Here is a 19296-nt window from a genome sequence, read left to right as displayed (position 1 = left end):
GAGTCTGGCTAATGGTTTATCACTTTTGTCTATCTTCTCAGAGAACCAGCTTTTAGTTTTATTGATCTTTGCTATCATTTCCTTCATTTCTTTTTCATTTATTTCTGATCTGATCTTTATGATTTCTTTCCTTCTGCTAACTTTGGGGGTTTTTTTGTTCTTCTTTCTCTAATTGCTTTAAGTGTAAGGTTATGTTGTTTATTTGAGATGTTTCTTGTTTCCTGAGGTAGGACTGTATTGCTATAAACTTCTCTGTTATAACTGCTTTTGCTGCATCCCATAGGTTTTGGGCCATCATGTTTTCATTGTTTATTTTTTCTAGGTATTTTTTGACTTCCTGTTTGATTTCTTCAGTGATCTCTTGGTTATTTAGTAGAGTATTGTTTAACCTCCATGGGTTTGTATGATTTACAGTTTTTTTTCCTGTAATTGATATTTAGTCTCATAGCATTGTGGTTGGAAAAGATACTTGGTATGATTTCAATTTTCTTAAATTACCAAGGCTTGACTTGTGACCCAAGATATGATCTATCCTGGAGAATGTTCCATGAGCACTTGAGAAAAATGTGTATTCTGTTGTTTTTGGATGGAGTGTCCTATATATATTAAGTCCATCTTGTTTAATGTATCATTTAAAGCTTGTGTTTCCTTATTTATTTTCATTTTGGATGATCTGTCCATTGGTGAAAGTGGGGTGTTAAAAGTCCCCTACTATGAATGTGTTACTGTCGATTTCCCCTTTTATGGCTGTTAGCATTTGCCTTATGTATTGAGGTGCTCCTATTTTGGGTGCATAAATATTTACAATTGTTCTATCTTCTTCTTGGATTGATCCCTTGATCATTATGTAGTGTCCTTCTTTGTCTCTTCTAATAGTCTTTGTTTTAAAGTCTGTTTTGTCTGATATGAGAATTGCTACTCCAGCTTTCTTTTGGTTTCCATTTGCATGGAATATCTTTTTCCTTCCTCTCACTTTCAGTCTGTATGTGTCCCTAGGTCTGAAGTGGGTCTCTTGTAGACAGCATATATATGGGTCTTATTTTTGTATACATTCAGCCAGTCTATGTCTTTTGGTGGGAGCATTTAATCCATTTACATGTAAGGTAATTATTGAAATGTATGTTCTTATTACCATTTTCTTAATTGTTTTGGGTTTGTTTTTGTAGGTCTTTTCCTTCTCTTGTGTTCCCTGCCTAGAGAAGTTTCTTTAGCGTTTGTTGTAAAGCTGGGTTGGTGGTGCTGAATTCTGTTAACTTTTGCTTATCTGTAAAGGTTTTAATTTCTCCATTGAATCTGAATGAGATCCTTGCTGGGTAGAGAAATCTTGGTTGTAGGTTTTTCCCTTCCATCACTTCAAGTATGTCCTGCCAATCCCTTCTGGCTTGCAGAGTTTCTGCTGAAAGATCAGGTGTTAACCTTATGGGGATTCCCTTATATATTATTTGTTGCTTTTCCCTTGTTGCTTTTAATATTTTTTCTTCGTATTTAATTTTTGATAGTTTGATAAATATGTGTCTTGGCGTGTTTCTCTTTGGGTTTATCCTGTATGGGACTCTCTATGCTTCCTGGACTTGATCGACTATTTCCTTTCCCATGTTAGGGAAGTTTTCAACTATAATCTCTTCAAATATTTTCTCAGACCCTTTTTTTTCTCTCCTTCTGCGACCCCTGTAATTCGAACGTTGGTGTGTTTAATGTTGTCCCAGAGGTCTCTGAGACTGTCCTCAATTCTTTTCATTCTTTTTTCTTTATTCTGCTCCTTGGCAGTTATTCCACCATTTTATCTTCCAGCTCACTTATCCATCCTTCTGCCTCAGTTATTCTGTTACGGCTTCCTTCTAGAGTATTTTTAATTTTAGTAATTGTGTTGTTCATCACTGTTTGTTTGCTCTTTAGTTCTTCTAGATCCTTGTTAAATATTTCTTGTATTTTCTCCATTCTGTTTCCGAGATTTTGGATCATCTATACTATCATTACCCTGAATTGTTTTTCTGGTAGGTTGCCTATTTTGTCTTCATTTATTTGGTCGTGTAGGTTTTTACCTTGCTCCTTCGTATGTAACATATTTTTTTGTTGTTTCTTTTTTTTTTTTTTTTTTTGATGGGTGGTGCTGTATTCCTGTTTTACTGGTTGTTTGGCTTGAGACATCCAGCACTGGAGTTTGCAGGCAGTTGTATAGAGCTGGGTCTTGGTGCTGAGATGAAGACCTCTGGGAGGCCTCACTCTGATTGATATTCCCTGGGGTCTGAGGTTCTCTGTTAGTCCAGCGGTTTGGACTCAGAGCTCCTTCCACAGGAGCTTGGGCCTGACCTGCCTGGGAACCAAGATCCCACAAGCTTCATGGCACAGTAGAAAAAATAAATGAAAGAAAGAAAAACATCTACGAAGGGGGAATGTGCTAAAGACCAAAGGGAAAACTTTAAATTCCATGTAATAGACATATTTTAACTGAGAAGTATATTCAAAAGAGACCTAATATCACGCTTTTGTGTGTGTGTGTGTGTTGTGTGTATTTTGTGAATGAGAGAAAACCTTTATTGAAGAAATTCAGTTATTTTGTACAATCAGGTTCAACAGCCAAACACTGGTAGAATGGACCATAGGTTGGCAGAGATAAAGGCTATTTGTATAGAACTCTTGTATTGAAAAGTGTTTGCTTGAAATAATTTCTATCTTGCTTTTGAAGTCATGTTAAAGCCATGAATCTATAAAATATATGTTAAACCTAGAACATTCTCTAGATATTTCACTCTTGTTTGAATGTGTGGAAAGGAGCAAACATGAAATTGAAAGTGAAATGCAAATTTATTTTCATCTGTTTAGCCTGATAATTCATTTTGTATCAGTCACTAATAAACTTGAATTTTACGGGGTGTCGGGAACTAAACTCAACAGATCTGGGCAATGTTTATTTAACGGCTTTATCTTTGATGTCACAGTAAGCACTAGGGATTTTGAAAAAGGGATGTTCTCTTCTCCTAAGGAAGTAACAGTTGGAGAGAAAGACATAATGACACTGAGGACCAGCCCAGTGACAGTTCCCTCCTTACAAGCAATAATCATGTATGTAATTACAATAATGTGTTTTAGTGCTATGTTGTAACAAGAGAGATTTTCACAGGGGAGTGGTGGATCCAGTGTGAGACCATGAATGGCTTACCAGCAGAGCTAAAACTTGGGTTGCTTCTGATGAATGAGTGGGTGATGCAGATGCTGTTTTCCCATGCCCACACCATGAGAACCTGTGTTCTACTATTTAACTGAGACACAAGGGGAGGGAGGGAATACGTGCAGGAGAATTTAGGGACCAGGTCCGGAGGTGTCACACTTCGATTCTGCCTACATTTTATTGACTACACCTCAGTCACATGGCTCATTTAATTGTAGAGGAGGCTAGAAAAGGTAGTCTAACTATGAACCAGGAGGAAGAGGGAAATGATTGGTTCACAACCCTCTGCTCTCTGCCCTAGGAAGGTGTGGTGGTCTTATCCTTTGAGCAGTAGGCAGGAACCAGAAAAGACAACTCCTGAGAAGTTAATTTGGGTGAGCAGGTCCTTGAGAACAACAGGTGCATTGTTTTCTGGAATGAGAAGTGAGATTATGTTAAAAAATTCCTTAAATATGAAACAGAAACAGACTCACAGCCATAGAGAATAGAGTTGTGGTTGCCAAGGGAGAGGGGGTGGGAGAAGGAAGGACTGAGAGTATGGGATTAGCAGAGGCAAACTATTATATATAGAGTGGATAACCAACAAGGACCTACTGTATAGCACAGGGAACTATATTCATTATCTTCTAATAACCTATAATGGAAAAGAATATGAAAAAGAATATATATATTTATATAACTGAATTACTTTACACCAGAAACTAACACAACATTGTAAATCAACTATACTTCAACAAAATAAATTTTTTTAAAAATTCCTTAAAAACCTTTGCATGTGTCAGTGATTATGATACTTAAGATGTAAGCAGAAATGTTTATTTGATATCTTTAATTTGGGTTGAATTACTACCAAGCCTCAGAAAGTAACACTTAATACTTTGGCACACATGAAATATTTACTGTTTTAAAGGTGAATTTTTACTCATGTATTACTCTATTGTTACTTTCAAACAAAAATCAATGTTTCTTTCTCCTGAAGTTGTATGGAAACTGCTTTTATGGAAGGGGAAATGAAGAATAAGCTTTAAGTTGTCCCATGAGCTCTGTAAGCTTGCCAAGCTAATGGACAACAGTACTAATAATGAAAATTTCCAGTGTTTATTGAGCATGTACCAGACACTGGACTTTTCGTGGTGGGATTGGGGAATTGAGAATGGTTCAGCCCTTTAGGTCTATTGATTCATTTAATCCTCACAAAAACCTTATGAATGAAGCAGGTATTTTTATTATCATCTTCACTTCACAGATTAGAAAACTGAGGCACAGAGGGGTAAAATTGTTGGTCCACGCAGTCAGACAGTAGCAGAGCTGGAATTCACATCCAGATAGTCTGACTTCAGAGGCCAAGGTCGTCTGTATGGTTGTCTACCTCTCAGACATGAGAGCCAAACTGGAGGGATGGGGACAAAGGGTGTGGAGCTCATCTGGACATTTGCACTAAAGTAGGCTTGGGGCAGGGTTTGGGGCATCAGCAATGCCTTTGGCCATGACCCTCAGTTTGTAAAACGATGGCAGAATGTATGCATCATGCCTCTTGTTTCCCCTGCCTCTTTATGAAAGCCTAGCCTTTGGAAAACCATTTGTTATTCCACTTCCTGCCCCTGTCCTGGCCCAGGCAGCAAGGGAAGCAGCTCCTGAACTGCCTCGAGCACCGCAGTGCAGGTCGCTGGAGGAGAGGAGGTAATTCTCGTTGTGCTTATGCGTCTGAGCAATTTCTTTTCCTTCTGCAGACAGGACTGTCCTTGTGGATACAGATCTTCCGTCCCTCAGAGGCCTCTATGTGATGGGGACTCTAGAATTCCCTGTGGACAGAAGCAACGTTCTGAGCCTGGCGTGCATGCTCATTGCAGGCGGGGAACTGAAAGTCGGTGAGTCAAAGGCAAGGGCACCAGGATTGGGAGGAGGGAGAGGCCTTGGGAGAGGATGGTGTCCTCCAGCAGGGTTGCTTGAGGGAGTTTGGGGAGGGCTGAAGCAAGGAGGAAGTTTGCTAGTAAAGCTTCTCCCTGGCAAGCTTTGGACACAGACAGAGGTGATGTTTGTTGGTCACCCCCTCCTGTCCACCCGCTGTCTGCTGCCATCTGGTCCCAGGGTCCTCATACTCATTGCAGGGCTCTTTTTGCCTCCTTCAGGCCACACATCAATTCTCCCTTTAGTTCTTTGTGTGAGAATTTACCCGTGGTTCAGTCTTTCAGAAGATCTTGTAGGGTGGATTGGTTATCCTTTGATCAACCAACTCACAGGAAAATTTCAGTTGCTATCTTAGTGCACGTCCTTCAGAGAACAGACCTGAAAGCTAAGCTGTGCGCTCGTGCTATACTGGGGCAGAAATCGCTGTGCAGTGAGAGTGAGTCTCTCGAGGAACCAGGGCTGTTTGCACAGTGTGGGAGATGCAATGGTGCTAGGAGATGAGGGTCCTCCCGCTGGGAAGTGAGGGATGTTGCAGGATGGAGTGGATCTGGGGTGGTCTTTAACCAGGTCTGGTACACTGGCTTACTTAAATAAAAACCCGAGTTGCTCTAGGTAGGCTCTGTACTTGAAACTGTTGTACACAATGATGGGAAGACATGTCCCTTGCCCTCAAAGGAACTACTTTTGAACTCAGAAAGGCATTCTACTTTGCCCCCACAGAGGAGATTAAAAGAGAATTTTCAGAAACAAAAATACCTTATCCCAAAGAAACAATCTCTGATGGTGAGGAAATGTTTAGGTATTGTTGTTCAGTAGCATGCAAATTTTAGACTCTCTGGAAGGAGAGACTTCTAGGCCTAACTACCTGTCCAAAGTTTAAATCACTGCAAGAAGCTTCCTGAAAAATTTTGGTCAAACCTCTTCTTGAATGCTTCCACTGACAGAAAAATCAAAACCTTTTGAGACAACGTGTTCCCACTTTTAAAAAGTCTGTTAGAATTCTTTCCCTTCTTATAGACAAAGTCTATCTATCTTCCTCTAATTTCTGTTGGTTCAGGTTCTTCTGTTTGATCTATTTAGGACGAGTGTCAAACTCTTTCTTTTGATAGCCCTTCATCTACATTTTATTGAATCTTCTCTTTTTCAGGTTATGCAGTTCCTATTATTTTAGCCATATATAAATCGCAGTTATTTTAATCACAGTTATTATTATGATTATATAATTATAGTTATATCATTTTAATCACAGTTATTGATGTTTTAAAATAATTTTTATATTTGCTTCTATTGTGCCACCTGGAAAATACAGAAAAGCAAGTAGAAAGTTATACCGAAGAAATAAAGTAATCACTTATACTCCCAAATGTAAAGATAGATGCAGTTAATGTTTTGTAGCCCTAAAATCATTTTTTTCCTTACACGTGCATGTGTACATGCACACACGTGCTCTAAAACATAGAGTATACAGTCTGATAATCTTCTGAATCCTAGACTAACAATATGAGAATTTCCTTAATTCATTCTATTTCCAAGACACAATTTTGATAGCTTTAATATTCCACATCCATGTGAGTCTATACATATACATACCTGCATAATAATTTAGTTAACTGTTTTTCTATTGTTGAACTTCAAGATTATTTCAGGTTTTGATTTTTTTTGTTTTCTTTGTCCTTGTAACTTACTCTGCAATAAACATCTTAGTACTTAAGTCATTATTTACATCTCTGATTATTTTCTTAGGATAGACTTTTATAAGTGGAATTAATGGGCCTAAGGGTAAGTGCATGTGCTTTAAGGTCCTGGATGCATATTGTCAAATTGCTTTTTGGAAAGATTTTACAAATTTGCACTGCCTCCACATTTCTGAGTTATGAGATCCCCTCATGCTTCCTGAAATTGTCACTAAACACACTTGTTTTGTTTAATTCCTCTGAAAGTATGAAGCCAGGGGGAAAGAACTATTCTCCAGATTAAGACTATAAGCATAAGTCATGACTTATTCTGAACAGAGTGAAATGAATATAGCAGAATTGGGCTATATTCATGGGCTCTAAGTCAGACAGCCTGGGGTCACGTCCAACCTGGTTACCTACTTGATGTTTGGCCTTAAATACATCAGCCTCTGGATGCCTCCATCACTTCATCTGTAACATATGATAGAACCTACCTCAGAGGGATGCTGAAACCATAAGTATAACAGCTCCTACTAAGTGCTTGGCATATAATAGGTGTTTAATAAATGCTAGTTTATCTGTAAGGGTGCCTGCGGGAAGTACATGTCATACTAACTTGGGCAATTGGAGGAGATTTTAATGAAGGAACCATTTACAAAAATCCAAAAGGCCTGGAGCAAACCCCAGGGCTAGAAACAGGAGAGTATCCTTATCATCCCTTTCCCTAAAGGAGTAAGAGAAGGAGATTGTTAACTGGAATCAGAGATGGAGGTGAATGCCTGAAGATGGTTGTCAGATAGCACCATGAACTTTTGTGTGACTGGGACACACTCAGTACCCAGAAGGACCTCTGGGAGTAAATACCCACATCTTACTCTCTGTCCTCCCTCATCTCCTGCTCATGCTACCATTTAGCCAAACCCAACCAGAACTCTGAGTAAAGGAAGATTCACTGATGTCCTGTGTCCAGGACAGCTGTGTCCCGGGGCAGTGAGCAAAGGAGGGCAGAGTTTGGAAATGAAGCGTCAGTGGGCGCTCTCCACCACAGATACGGTTTTTCTTTTAAAACAGCCAAAGATTCAACTTCATCCAGCTGATTATGCCAACTACTTCATCAACTCTAATTCCTTCTCTTTTTGCATATGCTGCCTCAAATACATATCTCTACATTGTACACTTGTATAAGAATTATTTTGTTTTCACTTGGGTTTTAGGGAGACCTAAGTGCAATATTCTTTACTTATGTCTTTTTTTAATTATTTCAATCCATCTTTCCACAGTGAGGAAATCCTTTTGGCTTCTGCTTTTTTCCTCCCAGATTAATATCACTTGCTCATTTGTTTAATATTCTATAAAATTCTCATCCAGTTAACTGATAGAAATATTCAATAAAATTGAGCCTTGTTCTTGTTACTACAAAACTTATTTCAGGTTGGCATCTTCTATTGCTAAGAGTGGTCTTTTTTTGTAAGTTTTTTAGGTTTCTGAGGTCACTTATTACTATAATTCAAACTTGTTGCTTGTGAAAATCTGTACCTTTGAAGGGAAGTGACACAATGCCACTTTCCAGTTTTGATTTATACACTTCAAATCTTACTTTTAATTGTGTCCATTACCAACGATATTTTCATCTATTACTAGACGTGGTATGTTCTTTTTCTCTCTGCTTGTCCATGTGTTCCAGGCTTAAAGGCTGATTATCTGAAAGGAACCCATCTGCCCAATCCTATCTGTATGATGCCTGAAGGAAGACTTTCAACCCATCTGTCCCATTCTACCACACCCTAAAGAAATCCCAACATGAAATAGATAATAAGACTAGTTAGCAAATAAATCTAATAGATGTGGACATTGGCACAGAGCACTGCCAGAGTCTGTCTGCTATCTGATGCCATTTGATCCAAGTCCCAACATTGTGGAATTATATTTCTTGGTGGTCCTGCTTTTAAGGCAACTGGTGCTGGCAAAAGGTATCAATTGACTTTTAGTAGAGTGGAATCATAATGCTAGCGTTAGAAAGGAAGTTTAAGATCAAAGCTTTGCTTAGAGGGCTGCAGCTGCATCACAAATGCCAAATTCAGTTTCATTCTTTGTTCAGTGGTTGTTTCATTAGTCTGATAAAACACTTAAGATAAGCTTAAGGTATTTCACTTGTTTGTCCATACTTTCATTCATCATGTTTTTTGCTCGTTGCCTACCACGTGCCAAGTACCACAGGAGAGGCTGATGTACAGAAATAGAAGTCATGAACCTAGCTTTCAAGAGATGTCTCAATAAAGCCGTGGAGACAAACAAATGAAAACATAATTGGAAGTGTCACCTCCTCCAATGCGGAGGGGGATTAAAGATAAAAGGAGAGATCGGAAAAGGCACATATTTGTGGATGAGCATTATACCTTCAGGAAACTGTAGGGAATGGGTAGGCCTGGACTGTAGGATTTATAGAATGGTGGTAGCTGATGAAGCTTCTTGGCCTTATGCATTATGTTACGGAGTTTGGGTTTTATCATGAAGGCAGTGCACAGTCACTGGGTGGTTTTAAGCAGGGACGTGACATGATTAGATCTGGTCTTAGAGTGATCACTCTTGGCAGTGTGGGGCATGTGTTGGAAGGGGCACAGTGAAAAGCGAGAAGGCTACGAGGTGTTTCAGAAAAGAAATTGTAAAAGATTGAACTAAGGCACTGGAGTTAAAGGGGAAGAATGAATTAGGGAAGTACTGAGGAGGTAAAAAATCACTAGAACTGCATGGCAATTTTGATGTGAGGAGGGGAGTTGGTTAGGATACATCTTAGGGTTCAGGTTGGGAGATCTGGGTCCACGGCGGTGCCAGGACAGAACCTCCTTCCCACCACATTTTAGTTGAGTGACTCTGGTAAATTAATGAGCTTTCTCTTTCTAAAATGGGAGCAATAATAATCATGCTTATTTTATAGAGTTTTATAAAAATTAAGTGAATTAATATTTATTAAAGTGCTTGAATAGTATCAGCCACTTAGTGAGCCTGTACAGTGGTTTGTTGATTCCATAGATTCACATTTGTCAAGTTGAGGTTTCAGTGGGATGTGTAAGTGATAACATGTAGAGGGCAAATAGATTTATGAGAAAGCACAGGAGAGAGGACTGTGCTAACTGTGTATGGGTCATCAGCCAAAATGTGCAAAGCTGTGAGATAGAGAAGAAAAAATGACCAGTGCTGAAATTTTGGCAAAAACCAACCTTTTAAGGTAATGGAGGAAGCTGAGTTCAGGAAGGAGAACGGAAAAGAAACAGCTATGAAGGTAGATGGAAAATGAGAAGAAAATAATGTCTTGAGACCCCAGCGGTTCCGGCGCCGGGCGAGTGGAGCCGTTTCTGGCGCTCCTTGCCGTCCCGGGGCAGGGACGGGGGCGGACGCGGTCGGTCGCCGCTTCGGGGATGTAGTCGGTGCCTCCGCCTGGCAGGACCGAGCGGCAGCCCGGGTTCCCGCTCTTGAGAGCAAATGGTCACTCCCCTGCGGGGAGGGCAATCCGGCCAGCTTTTCCGTGGGTCGTGGGCGCCCACAGGCTCGGGGCTCACCTGTCGCACCCGCCCTCAGCCCGCTTAGACTCCTCGGCGTCACCAACGCGGACCTCGCTCTGGGCCATGACCAGAGTTATGGGAGAAACATTTTTGATGTAACAACCTCCAGTGATAAGGACAGCCAGCAGCAAGAAATGGTATAGCAGAAGATACGGCACCTGGTAAAATGTTATATTCTAGATATGACTGGTGATTACAAGGTCCCTGTATAAATTAATTCTTCTCAACTCCTTGGGATTTGAAGAGAAAACGCCCGGTGTCGTACCTAGTGAAAGTAATGGGCTTTCAAGAGGTGGTCCATCAAAAAAAAACCCAGACTTTCCTTGAAGTTTTTTCAGAAAAAGGAAACCAAGAGAGCCTTGGATTTCACAGATTCTCAAGAAAGTGAAGAAAAAACTTCTGAATATAGAGGGTCTGAAACTGATCAAGTTGTTCCTGCAGCACAGTCCTCACCTATCAACTGTGAGAAGAGAGAAAACTTGTTACCGTTTGTGGGACTGAATAATCTTGGCAATACTTGTTATCTTAATAGTGTACTTCAGGTATTATATTTTTGTCCTGGTTTTAGATCTGGAGTAAAGCACTTATTTAATATTATTTCAAGGAAGAAAGAAGCCCTAAAAGATGAAGCCAGTCAAAAAGATAAGGGAGGGCTTCCCTGGTGGCGCAGTGGTTGAGAGTCCACCTGCCGATGCAGGGGACTCGGGTTCGTGCCCTGGTCCGGGAAGATCCCACATGCCGCGAAGCGGCTGGGCACGTGAGCCATGACCGCTGAGGCTGCGCGTCCGGAGCCTGTGCTCTGCGGCGGGAGAGGCCACAACGGTGAGAGGCCTGCGTACCGCAAAAAAAAAAAAAAAAGATAAGGGAAGTTGCAAAGATGATTCTTCAGCAAGTTATGAACTAATATGCAGCTTACAGTCCTTGATCATTTCAGTCGAACAGCTTCAGGCTAGTTTTCTCTTAAATCCAGAGAAATGTACTGGTGAACTGGCTACTCAGCCAGGGCGACTACTTAACACACTCAGGGAACTCAGCCCTGTGTATGAAGGATATCTACAGCATGATGCACAGGAAGTATTACAGTGGATTTTGGGAAACATTCAAGAAACATGCCAACTCCTAAAGAAAGACATAGAAAATGTGGCAGAGTTATCTACTAAGGTAGAAGAAAAACATCAGAAAGAGGAAATGAGTGGTAATAACAGCATGGAGATGGACAGTATGAGGCATTCGGAAGACTATAAAGAAAAATTGCCAAAAGTAAATGGGAAAAGAAAAAAGTGACATTGAATTTGGTAACATGAAGGAAAAAGTTAAAGTCTCTAAGGAACACCAGTCTTTGGAAGAAAACCAGAGACAAACCAGATCAAAAAGAAAAGCTACAGTTGATTCATTAGATATTCCTGCTAAAATAATCCCCAAGTACATTTCTGAAAATGAGAGTGCAAGACCCTCACAAAAGAAACCAAGAGTTAAAATAAACTGGTTAAAGTCTGCAGCTAAGCAGCCCAGCATTATTTCTAAATTCTGTAGTCTGGGTAAAATAACAACAAACCAAGAATCCAAAGGACAATCTAAAGAAAATGAATATGATCTTGAAGAGGACTTGGGGAAGTATGAGAATGATAATACAGCTAATGGTTGTGGACTTGAATCTCCAGGGAATAATGTTATGCCTGTTAATGAAGTTAAGCCCATAAACAAAGGTGCAGAGCAAATTGGTTTTGAGCTAGTGGAGAAATTATTTCAAGGTCAGCTGGTATTAAGGACTCATTGCTTAGAACGTGAAAGTTTAACAGAAAGAAGAGAAGATTTTCAAGACATCAGTGTACCAGTGCAAGAAGATGAGCTTTCCAAAGTAGAGGAGAGTTCTGAAATTTCTCCAGAGCCAAAAACAGAAATGAAGACCCTGAGATGGGCAATTTCAGAGTTTGCCTCCGTGGAGAGGATTGTAGGAGAAGATAAATATTTCTGTGAAAATTGCCATCATTATACTGAAGCTGAACGAAGTCTTTTGTTTGACAAAATGCCCGAAGTTATAACTATTCATTTGAAGTGCTTTGCTGCTAGTGGCTTGGAGAAAATAAAGAAAATTAAGGGGGGAGGTGCCATATATCCTTCACAGAAGCACCTGAATATTAGTACTTATTTCAGTATTCTTTGTGTTTGATTGTTATGGTGGTGGACTTTCCAAGATCAACACTCCTTTACTGACACCTCTTAAACTGTCACTAGAAGAACGGAGCACAAAACCAACCAATGACAGCTATGAATTATTTGCAGTTGTGATGCACAGTGGCATTACAATTAGTAGTGGGCATTATACTGCTTCTGTTAAAGTCACTGACCTTAACAGTTTAGAACTAGATAAGGAAAATTTTGTGAACGACCAATGTGTGAAATAGGTAAGCCAGAACCATTGAATGAGGAGGAAGCCAGGGGTGTGGTTGAAAATTATGACAATGAAGAAGTGTCGATTAGAGTCAGTGGAAATACCCAGCCAAGCAAAGTTTTGAACAAAAAAAACGTAGACGCTATCGGAGTTCTTGGAGGACAAAAGAGTAAAGCAGATTATGAGTTATACAACAAAGCATCTAATCCTGATAAAGTTGCCAGTACAGCATTTGCTGAAAACAGAAATTCTGAGACTAACAGTACTAATGAGACCCATGAATCTGATAGAAACAAGGAATCCAGTGACCAAACAGGCATTATTAACATGAGTGGTTTTGAAAACAAAATTTCATATGTAGTGCAAAGCTTAAAGGAGTATGAGGGGAAGTGGTTGCTTTTTGATGATTCTGAAGTGGAAGTTACTGAGGAGAAGGACATTTTGAATTCTCTTTCCCCTTCTACATCTCCTACATCTACTCCTTACTTGCTATTTTATAAGAAATTATAGAGTGAGTATATTTTCCTTGCGTATATATTAAACAGACCTGGACAAACATCGGTAAATTGATTACATCAAAAAAGTCTTTAGCTTATCTTTTGAAGCTATTGGGTATTATTGGTCTCTCTAGGTTTTTATATAAATAGTGAAATTTGAATTATTGAAAACCATGTTAATTTTTAGAATTCATTTTCCTTAGTGGAGACTAGTGATTGATGCATTAGCTTCTGGGAACAAACCTGTATAGGTTCTTAACTGAATTATTCAAAATGGAAGCATTTAAATACTTTGAATTTACACCTATCTTTTGTGTTTGCTTTTTCAAATAAAGTGCTTGTATTTGTATCTCCATATTTTGGAGTAATTATCTACATGATGTTTATAGCTTCTGTGGTTTTTCAGCTAAGAAGCAGAATCTCATTTCAGTACATTTAGTTTTGTAAGTCATGAAGCCAAATATTTGATGGGCTGTATTAGAGGCACATGTATGTATTCACAGTAGTGCACATTTTGTGCCTTGAATCACTTTGAAAAGTGTCTCAGAAAACCTGAAGAGTCAGTCCTCTTCTATCTTCACAAGACTTTTATATGTATTTATGAAAATGATTCTGTACCCTGGTAAGTCTTTTTCAGCATGGACTAATTTGTATCTCTTCATAGTCATACTCTGCACGATCTGTATATAGTGCATTGAACTTAGAGGTGTGACCTTAAATTTAACTTTTTTTAAAAAAACCAAGAGGTTGGGCTTCCCTGGTGGCGCAGTGGTTGAGAGTCCGCCTGCCGATGCAGGGGACATGGGTTCGTGCCCCGGTCCAGGAAGATCCCACATGCTGCGGAGCGTTTAGGCCCGTGAGCCATGGCCGCTGAGCCTGCACATCCAGAGCCTGTGCTCTGCAACGGGAGAGGCCACAACAGTGAGAGGCCTGTGTACCGCAAAAAAAAAAAAAAGAAAAGGAAGATAGTGTCTTGAAACAAAGAAAGAAATTTGCAAGAAAGAGGGAGTGGTTAGTAGTATGAGATACAGCGGAGAGAATAAAGAAAGCAGGAAAGGAAATTGTCCATCTTATTCTTTTTTTTTTAATATAATGGCTGTCAAATATAGTTTTGATAGAAAATGTTACTTTGCATGTTTTTTTAAAATTAATTCTTTTTTTTTTAAACATCTTTATTGGAGTATAATTGCTTTACATTGTTGTGTTAGTTGCTGCTGTATAACAAAGTGAATCAGCTATACATATACATATATCCCCATATCCCCACCCTCTTGCATCTCCCTCCCACCCTCCCTATCCCACCCCTCTAGGTGGTCACAAAGCATGAGCTGATCTCCCTGTGCTATGTGGCTGCTTCCCACTAGCTATCTATTTTACATAAAATTAATTCTTATCGGAGTATAGCTGCTTTACAATGTTGTGTTAGTTTCTGCTGCACAGCAAAGTGAATCAGTCATACGTATAAATATATCCACTCTTTTTTAGATTTCCTTCCCATTTAGGTCACCACCGATCATCGAGTAGAGTTCCCTGTGCTACACAGTAGGTTCTTGAACAAAGAAAAAAATTCGACACAATCCATGAAAGACAGTTACTTCTAATAAGCTTAATGCCATTTACCTATACTTTAACAACTTGATTTTTTGGCTTAAAATATAGCCTTAAGTACAATTGAACAGATTCAATCTCATGTTTGAAAATAAACCGTTGTATATATTAAGAGTGATGTCATCAAACCTTTCTATGCTTTCATGAGTAACAAACTTTCTTTTCGATGATAAAATGGAGCAAAACAGTAGATATTAGGGAGAAAATAGATTTGCCCCTGTCTCCATCCCCTTCCTCCCCACTTCTCTCACTTTCTCTTTCATTGAATGTCAACTCAGTGCCAAGCATTCTTCCTGGGACTTGAGTATTCAGCAGTGAGCAAGATAAGATTCCTGCATGCACTCTTTTGTTGGGGAAATAGACAATGAAATAGTAAAGTAAATGGGGAAGATAATTTTAGATGGCAGTACATGCTCTGAAGAAAACTAAATGGAGGAGTGAGCTGAAGAGAGGTGTTGGCACCATAGATTAGGTAGTCAGTAAACACCTTTCTGAAGAATCAGTGTGACTACAGACCATGGAGCCAAGAAAGAGCTAGACTCACAAAGATTTGAACAAGAGGGTTTCAGACAGAAGGAAGAGCTGGTGCAGAAGTCCTGAGGCAGAGCCAGGCATGTGCTTTACATAATTGTGAGGCAGAAAGGCTGCCTTGGTAGCTGGAGACTAGTGACAAGTAGGCATGAGTTTCACAGTGTAGGATGGATTTTAAGCTATGCAGGGTTGTTTTCTAAAGCGATGAAGAACGCGAGTGAGTCCAAATTGTGCTGAAAATTGCTACTTTTTGATAATCTCATGCATATGACTTTAAGAAGACAGAAATTAGTTTAGGACCTTCATGAATATGGGAACTCTAGAAATCTGGATTATAAATCTAGTTTAGCGAGTCATTAAACAACTTCTGGAAAATTCCTCAAGAGTGGATTTATAACTGTGATATCTCAGACCTCAGAGATTATGTGAATCATCTGTATCATTGTATGGATAATGGAACTGAGATCCAAAGAGATTATTGATTGGTTCCAAGGTCTCATAGCTCGTAAAGAGCAGGACCAGGATTAGAGGTTATTTTAGTCACTTCAAATATTTGTCTTTCAAGCCTTTGCCCAAGGACTACCCTTACTATGGGCATTTTCCATTCAATAGGTTTCAGTGTATCTTTTCTCCTGGTCCATTCTTTCATTCGTATTGTCATTCCTGCATTCATTTTACTATTATGAAATGGTATGTTTTCATGAATGTCTTCTCTGTATTAGATGATAGGCTTCTTTACAGAATTTTGTAACCCTAGTACCTTGTGCATAGTACGCTTCTGATAATGTGCTGTGTGACTGATTAGTTTATTGATAAATGAATGGACACATCTAAGTGTGTCTTTCAGCTCAATGCCTTTTTCTTGTAATACATCCAGTCTACTGACACCTAAATGTCAACATCTGTGAGGAAGGGCTTACAGTGTTAATGTATAAATGACCACAATGTTTCCCCCCTCTCCCTATATGAAAGCAATAAACAGGGGCTAAAAACACATTGAAAAAATTGATGATCTTGTACAAATCTAAATTTTATTCTGTCTAGGAGAGGAAAGCTAATAAAAATGCCTGACTCAAAGCCTGTTCAATAAGCATTGGTTTGTTGAGTGTTTTAAATGTTTGTATTTCTTTGTACAGGAATAGCTGTCTGAACTCATCCTTTTCACCAGTGTCCTTTTTTAGTTGAGACATCATTCCATGCTTTAATATGCATCCTTTGTTATGTTAGATATCAGTGATATTAACATGTTATTGATCCAAATGTGCAACTCAATGAAAGTGTTTTAATATTATGCATACTTTTAAAATTGCAAATGAAAAATTCTCTTGTGATAGTTTGTAGGAGGATTTCAGAGAGGGATAATCAGTAATAATATATGTGTGTCTTTAAAACTTAACAGAAGTCTCCTTGATCCCTAAGTAAACAACACATGCCCCACATTTCAGAGTCCCTTCGGACTCAGCAGTGCATTTTTCCTTCAGCCTGTCAGAGCCAAGTCACGTGATGCACTGCCTGGTCACTCAGTAATTATGCTAGGAACTGGGTTTTTATCCTAAAACTTGTCACATATTGTTTTGCAGAGCCAGTGATGTGTATTTGTCAGCTCTGTCTCACATTTGTAGCCAGGAGCCTAAGGTCATCATTAGCCCATGACTTTGATTGTCAGGAAATGAAGTACTAGGTGTATGGAAGTTTCTTTCATTGCTTGCATGATTGGGACTTTCTCAATCCTAAAGAAGAAAAATCCATACACAGTTTATTGCCTTCCAAACTGACAGTTCTGTAAGGCTCATTGGATGATTAAGTAATAAGAAGGAGACAAACCAGAGAAAAGTGTAGATTAAAACATATCCTCCAGCTTAAAGACACAATACCCAGTAGTCAGACTCATTGAGTAGCCAGAGAGAATCTTGTGGTGATGTTTGTTTAAAAATAATATATTAAGAGAAAAAAACAAACCAAACAAAAATATATTCTTTCAAGTTTATGATTAAAAAATAATACAAATTAACCACAAATTTAATGTGTAAATATGTGTACATAGATATCTGTAAAGTAGATGGTTTATAAGTTAGCTAATATAGATCATCAGTCAACAAATCAGTTTCTGTTTATACTGACCATTCTCTAATCAAACTACTAGTTAATAAAAAGGTGAAATCAAAGGGATGTGATTTTTAAATATCATACTTACTTAACTGTAAGGGCAAAAGCATAAAACCTTTGTTCTTTACAGGTTCAGGAAGCACTAAACTCCACTTCTGTGAGTTCCTCAGAAGATTGGTAGCCAACAGTTAAATAATACATATTTCAAAGTTAGATCAGGCATAGAAATATCTGTTTGTTTTCAGATGGATATTAGTCCTCTGACAAATATCACATTCTTCTTTTTTTTTTTTTTTGGTGTGAAACAGTTTTTAATTTTTTCCATTAAATTAACTCCATACAGAGACAGCATCAGATGGGTGCCAGGGTCCCTTTTTGCTCTCATCTCATCTCGTCTTCCCTTTTTTTCCCTCTGCCCTATCCCCAGGATCCTCTCCATCCAGTCAGTGCTCTCTGTGGTCAAGTCCATGGAAATTCCTGGCTCTAGTACAGTTCTAGGAGGGCAGTTGTGAGACCTCTCAAGCCTTCGTGTTAATTGAGTAAGGCCTTTTAGGATCTCTAGAGTGTAGCACCTGCAAAATAAACACACAGACACATTTTGAAAACAAGAGTTTTTTCCTGCAAATATTGCTCTCCTCTTATAGTACAACGTGGGTATATTATTTTACTAAAGACCTTCTGCTCGCCCTGTGTGAGAAAGCGAAAGATTCGGGGGAGAGGGCAGGGGAGATGAAGAAAGAATGGAGTGGTAGATGGAGATGCAAGTCATGTCCAGAGAGCATTTCAGGCCATGGAAATAGCATGTTGAAGTCCCCAAAACTGGGAAGCTGGAACATTTGTGGAACTAAAATAAGGCCAGTGTAACTGAAGCTTTGTTAGCAAGAGAGAGAATGGTTTGTGAGATAGAGCTGCGAATCAGAGAAAGCAGAGCATCGTGGGTCACATTAAGGAGCTTGACCTTTATCCTAAGTAAAGAAAGGGTGGATGGTTTGGGGGAAACCAGAGGGAAGGCAAGTGAAGTAAATGTTGTAAAAGTTTGGTTAAGAAAGATTGGAAGTTGGCCCATGTATCACATTATTCTTAAATGTATATGTATTTTTAAGCAAAACATGGGTACAAGAAATAATCCTTCTATCTTGCTGGGTTTGTCTCTACTAAACACAATTGCAGTAATCATTTTACTTTAATATTTTAATACTTTCTAAATCAGCATTTCCCCAAATATATTTTGGACACTTGAACTTCTATCACAATAACATAAAATTCCTTAGAAATTTATTAATTATTTTAAAATGTTTAAATAGTTAATTATATGATAAATAAAAAAATTGTTAAATATTAATTAATTATTTTTTCATGGAAAAGCTAGATAATTTTAAGCAAACAAGTGAATGAATGAATGACTACTTTATTTTCTTGGTTAGAAAACTCTTATGACAGTATTTGAGTTTAAGAGGAATTTAATTGTGTTTTCTGCAGTTCCTTGGTCTGGACATTCAAGTAAGTGATCACCTAATATGTTTACCTTTGAAATGTCTAGTTTCTAGTACCTTAGGGATAGGACATTACTTGCTAGGAAGAGCTTGCCTTCTTTCTCTTAATTACCAGATTTAAACATTGATTTTAAAATGTTTCACTTCTCTATTGTTACTACCACTACTGTCTACACTATTACTACTAAGAGCCAACATTTTTAAGAGCATGTATTATATGCAGACCCTGCCATGTATCTTTAACATGTACTAAATTATTTAAGCCTAATTAAAAATGGATGCTTTTACTGTGCCTATTTTATATGAAGTTGCAGAAACTGAGGCTTACAGAAGTAAATTAGCTCAGTCTTATTTAT

General features: G+C 38.7%; 1 protein-coding gene across 1 annotated transcript in view; it reads left to right on the top strand.

Moving 5' to 3' along the window:
* The window catches only part of PKHD1 (PKHD1 ciliary IPT domain containing fibrocystin/polyductin), a 424641-nt gene that overhangs the window by 269165 nt on the left and 136180 nt on the right, over nucleotides 1-19296 (top strand). Inside the window, exon 52 of the mRNA XM_049716350.1 lies at nucleotides 4900-5037. Coding sequence (XP_049572307.1) covers nucleotides 4900-5037 — 138 coding nt within the window. The remainder of the gene's footprint in view (nucleotides 1-4899; nucleotides 5038-19296) is intronic.

The sequence above is a fragment of the Orcinus orca genome, chromosome 10 (genome assembly GCF_937001465.1).
Source record: "Orcinus orca chromosome 10, mOrcOrc1.1, whole genome shotgun sequence".
Taxonomy (NCBI): Eukaryota; Metazoa; Chordata; class Mammalia; order Artiodactyla; family Delphinidae; genus Orcinus; species Orcinus orca.
This window is presented reverse-complemented; position numbering and strand designations above follow the sequence as displayed.